The sequence below is a fragment of the Octopus bimaculoides genome, chromosome 4, assembly GCF_001194135.2.
Source record: "Octopus bimaculoides isolate UCB-OBI-ISO-001 chromosome 4, ASM119413v2, whole genome shotgun sequence".
NCBI lineage: Eukaryota > Metazoa > Mollusca > Cephalopoda > Octopoda > Octopodidae > Octopus > Octopus bimaculoides.
The window spans coordinates 16779311-16791705 of NC_068984.1; the positions used below are offsets into that span (position 1 = coordinate 16779311).

At 36.4% G+C, this 12395-nt stretch overlaps 1 protein-coding gene across 1 annotated transcript in view; it reads left to right on the forward strand.

Moving 5' to 3' along the window:
- LOC106875197 (reelin) overlaps positions 1–12395 on the forward strand; it is a 200233-nt gene that overhangs the window by 149532 nt on the left and 38306 nt on the right. Inside the window, exons 41-43 of the mRNA XM_014923240.2 lie at positions 1174–1432; positions 3534–3675; positions 5229–5336. Of these exons, the coding sequence (XP_014778726.1) occupies positions 1174–1432; positions 3534–3675; positions 5229–5336 (509 nt within the window). The remainder of the gene's footprint in view (positions 1–1173; positions 1433–3533; positions 3676–5228; positions 5337–12395) is intronic.

Here is a 12395-nt window from a genome sequence, read left to right on the forward strand (position 1 = left end):
AATGCAAACCATCATTTAACCCCTATTTACCCATGCTGGTATGGGTTGGATGGTTTAACAGGAACTGACAGGCTTGAGGGGTGCATCAAGCTCTATCGTTTGCCAAGTGCCCTTCTTAATGCCAACCATTTTACAGAGTGTACTTGGTGCATTTTTCATAGTATCAGAACTGCAGAGGTCACCAAGTAACTTGTGAGACAAGACCTTCAACTGAGGAGGGAGAGTAGTATTGAGGGAGGTGCCTTTATGCCAGGTGATGAGAGATTGAACTATGATAGAGAGACAGGAACACATAGGTACCCTAGCAGCTGGAAAAAGGAAGACTGTGATGATAAGATGTCAGGGAATAACTGCAATGAACAAGAGGGTGAATATAAGAGAGAAGTGGAACAAAGGATAGGATGAGTGGATAGGAATGTTTATGAGACTATGAAAGGAGAGTGGCAGATGGATAGCAATGGAGATAGAAGGGAATAGAATATATCTATCTATTTTGGTAGTACGAATGTTAGTTGACACTGCAGATAATTAAATGCACAAGACAAAATCTAACATGTTTTTGCACTATTTAATATGCACCGTTGTGCACATCAGTAATCAATTGACCTAACTGTCAGCAAAACTTTTTCTGTACATCAGATTTTTATGGTCAAGTGCAGTTCTTAATAGTAGTGGCAGTATACAATTTCTCTGTGGGCAGAAGACCAGGGGGTACACACTTTCTGATTAGTTACCCCAAATAGGACCAAAACCAATCAAACTGATCTTCCTTTTTCTGCCTGCAAAGAGATTGTTTAGACATTTGTTTATATTTGCCCACTGTATTTAATCACACACTGTAATTACAGCTAAAGCTTGTACTATTTTTATAGAGAAAACTCTATTGTGCATTTACATTATGTCTCTTAACTATTTCAGCACAACCTCATGCAATATCAAAATTATTACCCCAGAATTCAATATGTTAATAAGATACTCATTGAATATTTATATTGTTTAACTCTAGAGCAACCATGCTAGAACAGACCTGTCATCAAAGGCATTCCAACCATGACAATCTCATTTTTTCAACAATAATAATTCAACAATAAATACTAGAGCTATTTCTTATCTATTTCAGTGTTCTGTCATTCAAGAATAAATTAATCTTTAATTTTGTTAATTTCCTTTCAGTATTGTTCAATTCTTCCTGCGACTTGGTTGTAAAGCCTCTCCTCCCAGCACAGGTACCCCTCCAGTGTATGTCCAATATTCAGTCGATGGTGGAATTACATGGCATACCTTTGAGCAATTTGACTTTTCCTATGAAAGTAACAAACCTGAATACATTGTTCTTCATCTGCCTGAGAAAGCTCGAACAAATTCTACCCAGCTGCAATGGTGGCAGCCATCAACCGATGGTACTTTCACTGAACAATGGGCAGTCGATCAGGTTGGCAATCAAGAAATTCCTTTTTACAAATGTTTGCTTTCATTGGTTTTAGTCTGTATTTTTGTAAATATCTGTGAAAACTGAGTACGGTAATACTAGACTTACATTATTCAGATCACATTTTCATTTCATGATCACAGTACAATGAGGCATTAGAACACTTTTGATGAACATACCATAAATTAAGATTTCCATGAAGAAATTCTTGAAAACAAATCTGTGTATTCTGGAAAAGTTTGGCATCATAGAATCTTATATAAGTCCAGGCACAGATATGGCTGTGCGGTTAAGAAGTTTGCTTTCCAGCCACATGGTTTCAATTTCAGTCCCACTGCATGGCAGCTTGAGCAAATGTCTTTTACCACAACACATGCCAACCAAAGCCATGTCAGTGGATTTGACAAACAGAAACTGAAAGAAGCCCATTATATATATATATATATATAAAATTAATTTACAAAGGTACCGTTAATTCTATTATTATCCAATGTCACTAATTTAAGAATGATAGTAACAGAATCAATGATACAGGTGACAGCAGGTCAAAAAATGCTATTTAAATGCTATATATATATATATATATATATATATATATATATATACATACACACACACATACATACATACATACATACATATATATATATATACACATACACATACACACACACATACATACATACATACATATATATATATACACACACACACACACACACACACACACGTTTGTTTGTGTATTTATGTCTCCTTGTCCTTGACACCACATGATAGTTGTAAACGAGCATCACCATCATACAGGCAGCATCCTTCATTTCCAACCTTCAGAGAAATCATGCTTAACAATGGCAAAATATTGTTGTTGTTGGCACTCTGTCGCTTACGACGATGAGGGTTCTTGTTGATCTGATCAACGGAACAGCCTGCTCGTAAAATTAACGTACAAGTGGCTGAGCATTCCACAGACACGTGTACCCTTAACGTAGTTCTCAGGGATATTCAGTGTGACAAGGCTGACCCTTTGAATTACAGTCAGAACAGAAACAGGAAGTAAGAGTGAGAGAAAGTTGTGGTGAAAGAGTACAGCAGGGTTCGCGACCATCCCCTGCCGGAACCTCGTGGAGCTTTAGGTGTTTTCACTCAATAAACACTCACAACGCCCGGTCTGGGAATCGAAACCGTGATCCTATGACCACGTGTTCGCTGCCCTAACCACTGGGCCATTGCGCCTCCACGGCAAAATATTACCTTACTAGGAAACAGGAAAGGGTTAGCAATAGGAAAGTCATCTGGCTGTAGAAAATTTGCCCCGATTCTATCCAACCCATACAAGCATGAAAACCCTGGATGTCAAAAGATGGCAAATGATAGAAGTGTTTGTTTGAAGACATAAATCCTTTCATTTTAACGTAATAATCTTTTAATCTTTCTCACCTTCATTTAACTTCAGACAGTATTTATTAACCCAACACTTAACATTTTCATTCATCACTATTCAATATTGGGCTTATCTTTTACTAATCGCCATAGCATCTTAATTCCTAATCCAGGTCAATTTCAATATAAATCATTTGGATTCCTAGTTAAATTAGTTAATTATTGTCTTGTTTCTTCAAACCGCTCTTTTACTTGTTTCAGTCATTTGACTGCGGCCATGCTGGAGCACCACCTTTTAGTCGAGCAAATCGACCCCAAGACATATTCCTTGTAAGCCTAGTACTTATTCTATCAGTCTCTTTTGCTGAACTGCTAAGTTACGGGGACATAAACACACCAGCATCGGTTGTCAAGCGATGTTGGGGGGACAAACAAAGACACACAAACACACACACACTCACATATATATACATATACATATATACAACAGGCTTCTTTCAGTTTCCGTCTTCCAAATCCACTCACAAAGCTTTGGTCGGCCCGAGATTATAGTAGAAGACACTTGCCCAAGGTGCCACGAAGTTGGACTGAACCTGAAACCATGTGGTTGGTAAGCAAGTTACTTACCACAAAGCCACTCCTGCACCTGCACCCACTGTAGAGTTTTAATAAAGAAAATACTGATTAATTAATGAATAAAATTATACTTCCTTCATTTGTGCAGATTTATGTTGGTGGAGATATTGATGGCACTGAAATGCTTCTGGATGAACCAACGATTCCTCAAGACACAAACTGGCTGCTTTATCCTGGAGGAGAAATTAAAAAAGTCTGTGGGTCTGTTACAGATGCCCTCTCCTTTGAAGGTATACTCCATCTTTTACATCACTGGTTCTCAACAGGGGTTCATATGACCCTTAGAGATCCATATAAGATTTTGTTATTAAAACTTATGTACAATAAATTGGTTATAATTCTACTATATGCAAAATATTTTAACAATTTTTTTGTACAACTGATAATATCTAATTAAAAAGAATGTTATAGGATTTTTTAAACATCAAATGTCTATGAAGATCCATCCGAGTAAAATAGAAATCAGTGGGGTCCATAGGTGAAAAATGGTCAAGAACCATTGCTTTACATTTTTGTGGTTGATACAGAAATACAACATGAGATGATGTTTTTGTTTCTATGCATTTGGAATGGAATTGAATAATCTCAACAGGTTTCACAGTTTAGGAGCCATTGTCTGCATAATATTATAAAATTTATCTTTTTGGAATTTTAAATTAAATTGTTAGCTGATGGACTCTGGAACAGGAAACACATCTTGTAAAACATTCTACTGACATCTGTGAAGGTGACATTCATAATAGAATGGATTTATATTGACCCACAAGTGAGATTTCTAAGTAAAAAAATATTAAAATATTTTAATATCCAAGTTGGAGCCCAATAATTGTAAAGAGGATAATTAGAGATCATGAGGTCTTCATTTTACATTGTAATATTGTTATTTTGTTGTCATGGATTAGTCCAGCTCAGCTTGGATCAAACAGACCTATAAATCAAAGACATTCCAACCATGACACATCATCCTTTTGTATATCCTACACTACAAGGTTCCTTTTTTTTTAAACAGTAGGGTGTGATTTGAGGGAGATTCAGTTGCTACTTTTATCAGATTAAACTATATATAGACTCCATTGTTGGCTTCAGAACTCCCCTCGCTATTGTTGTCCTAACTAATACGCATTACTTTATCTTAATCTACCTCTAAATTGAAATATTTTGCCACTCCTATAACTTTGTGGCTATCCCGAGGAAGAATATCTAGTGTTTGATGAATATATTTGTTTAAGCAAGTCAAAATTTTTGTTGCATTGATGGTGTGCAAATGTCCTAACTCTCCAGGACATCCCCTCATTAACAACTCAACAGGACTGTTGTAAATCAAAAGCAATCGAAAGCTTAATACTTTTATCTCCTCTTTTATGTATCTCTAGGGCAATTTTTTTGAAGTGCTTAAAATGCTTATTAAACATACAAGTCTTGGTGGAATAAAGACTTGTTTCTTCTTTTTATTTCCCAATGGTCATCTTTCCTACTATTAATGAATATAAATTATTTTAATACAAGCATATTTTGTAGATGTTGACAAGTCATATAATTTCTTTCCACTACCAATTTCACAAAGTATCCCAGTATTTACTGGTCTATTTTTAAGTTCATTCTCACATCTCTGCCATAAGAATCAGTAGTAGAATAGATATAAACGAAGCTAATTCTTTTCTTAAAGATGTGATGATGATCAAGTTTGTTAATGTTAAAATTAAATTGTATTTTTTTCTTGTCATGAATCTCTAATAAATCATACTTTTTCTTTATGCTAATATTAAATACAAATCTTTTCAAGATGAAGGTAATATGAGGTATGCAATATCCAGAGATGTGACCACCTATTCGGGGGCATTCATTCAATTTGAACTTTCAATGGGTTGCAAAGACACTAAACAATGCTATGGTAAGTTTAATATTCTTTTATCAAATTCGGTTACATGTTATAACTTCTATTTCTGCTCTATTCAATTATAATGTATCATTAATATACTCAATATATCATTTAACATATTGTATAATATACCATATATCATTAATAAGCAATATACCATATAAAATACCACAAATGTACCATATACTTAGGAATGATATACACACTATTCAAGTCCACTTTCTTGGATTTGCCCTTCTTAATATTATAAATCATAGCTAAAATTAAAAAGGACCACTTAATGATCTGGGTGTGTGTATAGTTTGGTAATAATAAGCAGATTCCAAGGTAGAGTAATTGTGGATAATTACTTTACATTGCAAAGCAGACAAGCTTGAATTAAATAAAACTGACCTATCAATAAAAAGTACATATTCTCCCTGCAGCTGAAGTTACTGTTGTAATATAAACTCATCGTCTATGTTTGTCAACTAGAGCTATGCTATTCTGAGCAATCAGTGTTGGATTGGGACTTAGATTTTATTAAATCTATTAAGTAGCTATCGTATTAGCAAATTATAGCACCAATTAAATTCCGTGCTTTGAAAACACTTAGAGATTCTCAGCTCTCATAAATACCAAAGAGCTATCATCACACAAACACCCTTTCTTTTCTTTATGTGAATTATTAATAACCTTATTCAATCCTTCTCAGAAGACATAACCATACTTTGTTTAAATCCTGTCTTGTCTTCTGTTAATATCAAAAACACCTAACAGCTATCTATGTTTTCCCCATCAACAATGATCTCCCATATATCCTCTCACAGAATATGACAATTTAATGATATTTAGCAATATGCGGTGTTGAGTCAATCTCTTATTTCTCATGAATATTAATCAGTTTAAAGGTTTCCATTCACAAGATTCCTGTATTAACTATCTGAGATCTATCTTATGTTCTCAACCATACCGAAATTGCATAAGCAACACTTTATATTCTCTTGAGAGCTAAAATATATTTCATCTTTAGTCATTATTTTCTCTCTTCAAAGCTTAAATATATTTAAAATGTTCATCCTCTTTAATCATTTAAATATTAAGAAGACATTTTAAAAAGATGTATTTGCATTATTAATAAGGTTTGCTGAAAATGTTTGCTTGCTAACATTACAGATATCTTGTTTCTATTTCAAGAGAAAAATCAACAAACCACACACTAACTCCCCACCAACCCACTTGTTTTTTATTATTTATTACCCACGCTCTATTCTCCTTCCTAAAGACTTTCTGGAAGTATAAATGCAGTCCATTATTCCACTAAACTTGTCAAATTCCATCCTTGTCCATGTGTTTCTAAACCAACTTTCAAAATTTCAAAATTTCACATTAATTGCATCAGTCTTGCATGTTTTAGTATATTTTGGTGGACTTAGACAGTGAGCTGACAGAATCATTAGCACACCAGGCAAAACGCTTTGCAGCATTTCATATCTTTACATTCTGGGTTCGAATTCTGCCAAGGTCAATCCATTCACATTATTTTACCTTGTGGATATGCCTTTACACTTTGTCACTAACATCTTTATTTCTCTTGTCAGAGCCATCCCAAGTACTCCTACACACTCTTATCTAATATGAAGTAGCTATGTATCCCCTCCACAGCAACAAACCTGTTCTTGTTGCTTTTATCTTACTTTAATATCTTAACACCTAGCATAAAGCTTCCTCTCTTTGTCTACTATTTTGCCCCCCACCCCATCCCCCACTTTGTCGAGGGTGCTTTTTAGTCTTGAAAGTTACATGGCGACCTCACTGTGCTAGGGTCACAAAAAAGGCACCCGGGACACTCTGTAAAGTGGTTGACATTATGAAAGGAATCCAATCATAGAAACCATACCAAAGCAGACATAGGCACATGAGGCAATCCTTAAAACTGTTAGATCATGTCAAACCACCCAACCCATGCCAACATGGAAGACACATAGATGATGATGATGATGATGATGACGGTCCCCATGGACAGAATTGATTAAAATAATAAACACTTACCATTGTGATAAATGAAGGTAATGGCTAAAAGAAATCTCAATTCAAAGAAAGCAAATTTGAACTCTCAAACATTCCAAAGCTGATTTTAAAATGTTCCATAGCAACAGCTAAAGCTATTTAACAACTCTTGCTATCGCATTTATATAACCTAATCTGGAATAGCAGCTGTATTGCAGATCAATAGTAGAAGTTGAACAGACCCATAATTCATTAGATTCCATGTGGAAATTATTATCTCTGCTTTGGGAAAAATGTAAAAATCTCACCTCTATATGTTAAAATAGTGAAGGTCATATTCATCCAGACATCTTAATGACCAAACTCGATATTGTAAACTTAATTACAGCAGTTTTTCTAGCAACTGTTGATGAACAGTTACACAACAGAAATAATTTTTTTATATAATTCCTCAAATAACGTTTTCATCATGAAGTAAATTTGATGCTATTCTCTGTACAAGAAGTATGTATTTCAAAGTGGAAAACCAGAAAACTTCATAGAACTAAGTGCTGAAGGCAAAGAATGTCTTTTTCATCATTCGTTGTGTGGTGTATGCATGCGAGTAGATGTAATCGCCTTACCTCGGTTTTCCTTTCGTCGACTGCGAGTCTGTCTTGCAGTATCCAATCCTTGAAGCTTGCCCCGACCCAAAGAACACTAGGAATAGCAGCTGCTTCTCCCAAGCCTAGACCGTCGCTTAGCACGTCTTCTCCTGACCACAACCCCGTTCGAAAAGGGCATGAATCCCGATCGAGGCTCCCTCTGCCCTTCTTCCTCTTCCGGTCAACTCGCCCTTCTGGTCAGCCTCCCCAGTCACTGACGTCATACCACACGTTGAAAGTTCATGACCAGCTTTATTATGCTCAAGCTGTTTTCAGAAGCGAGTGCCTAGCATCAAGTACTCTTACCATCTCTCCACTCATTGATGAGCCATGAAGGAAAGACAAGTCATTATGTTCACAGCATCCATGAATCCACAGGGGGTGCCAGATATTGGTTAAGTATAACCATACATATCTGCTTTAGGGTCTCTCCTACAGGATTTTCTGTAGGGGTTTACTCACTTAACCTTCTTTTAAATGCTCAATAAATAACACCACAAGGCAGCAGAGGTTTGAATTAGGAATTATCCTCATCCTAGACAGATGTCCCTGGAGAGGTGTAATGGGCCATATCTACTTGTGTGTGTGTGTGTGTTTTCAGCAGATGACAAATGGTAATATCCTTAATGCTTTAAAGGGCCTCTGAAACTGATAAGTTATTCACAGACTGGAAACTTGGTCCAAATACTTAGACCAGAATCAAAACCATGGAGACATCCAAGAGCAGGCATGATATCTCCAATAATCTTCCACACAGTTTAGTTCTAATTTAGGAAATTTGACTCACAACATTGGACTGACTCCTGTGCAGGTGGCACATAAGAAACACCATTTGAGTGTGGCCGTTGCCATTACTGCCGGACTGGCCCTCGTGCTGGTGGCACGTAAAAAGCACCCACTACACTCTCTGAGTGGTTGGCATTAGGAAGGGCATCCAGCTGTAGAAGCTCTGCCAGATCAGATTTGAGTCTGGTGTAGCCATCTGGTTCGCCAGTCCCCAGTCAAATCATCTAATCCATGCTAGCATGGAGGGCGGACGTTAAATGATGATGATGGATTTGGCCAATGGGTGTTCAAACTGGAAAATGTTCTGGATACATAATATCAGAAAAGAAAATTGGATGGTAGAAGATACTTTCCTAAGGTGGTATGCAGTTGGGAATCAAACTTAGTACCACTTAACTGAAAAGCGAATTTAACTATGCTTGAACCCAAGGTGTATTATTACAACCTGAACATAGATAGCACTGCAATGCTTTTTTATAGATAATACTCTATGTAGTTTGTTTTATCTCAAGAGAGTCATTATGCCAATAATAAATACACACTGGTTCTATTTCAATTCTGTTATTATTTGTCAATTTGTTAACATTTAACAAACAAACTAATCAATTGTTTGATTAATCAATCAATCAGACAGGTTTATCACAGTCCTCCTGTCACCATCTGTGACCTCATCAATGAGATATTCTCTCAACTCCAAGTAGCTGTCTGTCTAAGTGTATTACAGCATGTCTATTTTTTACACTGGAGAGGAAGCATAACAACCAGAATTGTTTATCTTCAGCTCATTCTTGTTTTATGTAACTTACCAAAGACTTTTCAGTCTAGCCCATCCAATTTTCTTTTCTGATATTATGTATCCAGAACATTTTCCAGTTTGAACACCCATTTTAAGACGATAGGATATGATTTAGGGAATAACAGCTGCTGTTTCTAGCAGATTTAGAAACTGAGTATAATCAGTATTGGCTCAACCAGAATTATTTGATAAACTGGTTAAACTGGTTTATTTTCATTAGCATTAGTTTGTAATGCTAATAAAAATCTTATATGATTTTACTGCTTCTGGATTCTACCTCAAATATAATTAATAGTTCTCTTAAATTATAAAATAGAATATTATCAAGTACTTGTGACATGAAACAAAAGCCAAATGCTCTGTCATTGACAATAGATCTTATAAATAAAAGAATTCTGACTTACATTTATCAAAAATTAAAATATGAACAGCTGCTTAAATCTTACAATATTACTATTCAGCAAGATTATTGTCTTGCAAAAATACATTACAACTGCTCTAATATATTCTTTATTTAGTTCAATTATGTAACTGAAATCTCATCTCAGATTTGTGTGCATATGCATGTGCATATATGTATGTATGTATGTATGTATGTATATAGGTCCGTATATATATATATATATATATATATATATATATATAATGTATGTATGTATGTATATATATATATATATATATATATATATATATATATATATACATGTATAATATGTATATATATATATACTTATTTTGTTGTCATCTTTTGCTGAACTACTAAGTTACAGAGATGTAAACAAACCAACACTGGCTGTCTAGCAGTGGGGGAAGACAAACATACACACAATGGGCATCCACAGTTTCTGTCTACCAAAATTCACTCACAAGGCATTGGTCAACACCCAGGGCTATAGTAGAAAACACTTGTTGAAGTTGCTGCACAGTGGAGTTGAACCCAAAACCACATGCTAGCAAAGCAAGCTTATTAATCACACTGCCATGCCTATCTGTTTCATGGAGATGATTATTTTTACGTTTGGCTCTTGGGGAAGGAACAATGCTGGTAGCCTTCATAGACCTTCTGAGATCAGTGAGATTGATGGCATTAATATTCCACTTAAACTATTTCAAGTCTTCATCTACAAGAAAGACATGTATAGGAAGGTAGTTACAGTTAACCAATGTTCTGGAATGGAAGAAGTAGAAGTTATGGCTATTACAGGACTAGTTGGGCTAGAAGCAACAAGAGTGATGACAGGAGGAGAGACATGCGAGAGGAGTCTGGGAGAAGATAGTACAAGGCCAGCCAGATCCAAGAAGCAGAGGCCATTATAGTAGTGGGAGAAAAGGCAGGACTAAGCAACAGGCTCTCAGTGGGTCAGAGACTGAGACATATTTTTGAGTGGCTTTATGCTTATCAATCACGTGACTGTAACGAAGGAATATTTGATTGGTTGACAGAACTAAAATCTGTATGAAATTCAAATACAAAAATATTTGAGTCGTACAGTTTGCATGAAGCATTGCCTGGTATATACCTTCCATCTGCTTGTTTCAGTCATTAGACTGGGGCTCTAACTTGAAGAATTTTTTAGTCAAATGAACTGACCCCAGTACCTATTTTCTTTTTTAAGTCTGGTACTTATTCTATTGGTCTCTTTTGCCAAACTACTAAGTTATGGTGACATAAACACACCCACACTGGTTGTCAAGCAGTGGTGGTGGACAAACACAGACACAAACATGCACACACACATAATGGGCTTTTTTCAGTTTCTTTCTACCAAATTCACTCACAAGGCTTAGGTTGTCCTGTGGCTATAGTAGAAGACACTTGCCCTAGGTGCCATGCAGTGGGACTGAACCCAGAACCAAATGTTTTTAATTATTATAGTTTTCTGTAAAGTCAAAATAATGCAAGTTACAAGAAATAATATATGTCAATGATTTGTACATCCTGAAGACGGGGTTCTAACCCTGACATATTGCAGCAGCAAATTAAAGTACAAGCTATCGACTAGTATTATTTCTAATAGCTTGCATTATTTTGGCTTTATAAAAAATAAATAATAAAAATATTTTCATAATTAACAATAAAGCTTTAGGTGTTTTTATTCAATAAACACTCACAACACCCAGTCTGGGAATTGAAACAACAATCCTACGACCGCGAGTCCACTGCCCTAACCACTGGGCCATTGCACCTCCACACACATACACACACACACACATCATCATCATCATCATTGTTTAACGTCCGCCTTCCATGCTAGCATGGGTTGGACGATTTGGCTGAGGACTGGTGAACCAGATGGCTGCACCAGGCTCCAATCTGATCTGGCAGAGTTTCTACAGCTGGATGCCCTTCCTAACGCCAACCACTCCAAGAGTGTAGTGGGTGCTTTTACGTGCCACCGGCACGAAGGCCAGTCAGGCAGTACTGGCAACGGCTACGCTCAAAATGGTTTTTTTTACATGCTGCCTGCACAGGAGCCAGTCCAGCGGCACTGGCAACGACCTCGCATATATGTTGGACACATAAGAGGTGCAGCAACATCAAAGGCAGGTTAACTAGCAAGTTAGTTTTTGTTTGTGGCAGATGTTCAGGTGCAATAAAGACTGCAAACAAACAGGAAACAACTTCTATCTCATTCCAGGGTGAAAAACTAGAGGTAGTCGATAGCTTCCGCTATCTGGGCGACCAAGTTAGTAGTGGGGGTGGGTGCGCTGAAAGTGTAGCTGCTAGAATAAGAATAGCCTGGGCAAAGTTTAGAGAGCTCTTACCCCTGCTGGCGACAAAGGGACTCTCACTCAGAGTAAAAGGCAGACTGTATGACGCATGCGTACGAACAACCATGCTACATGGCAGTGAAA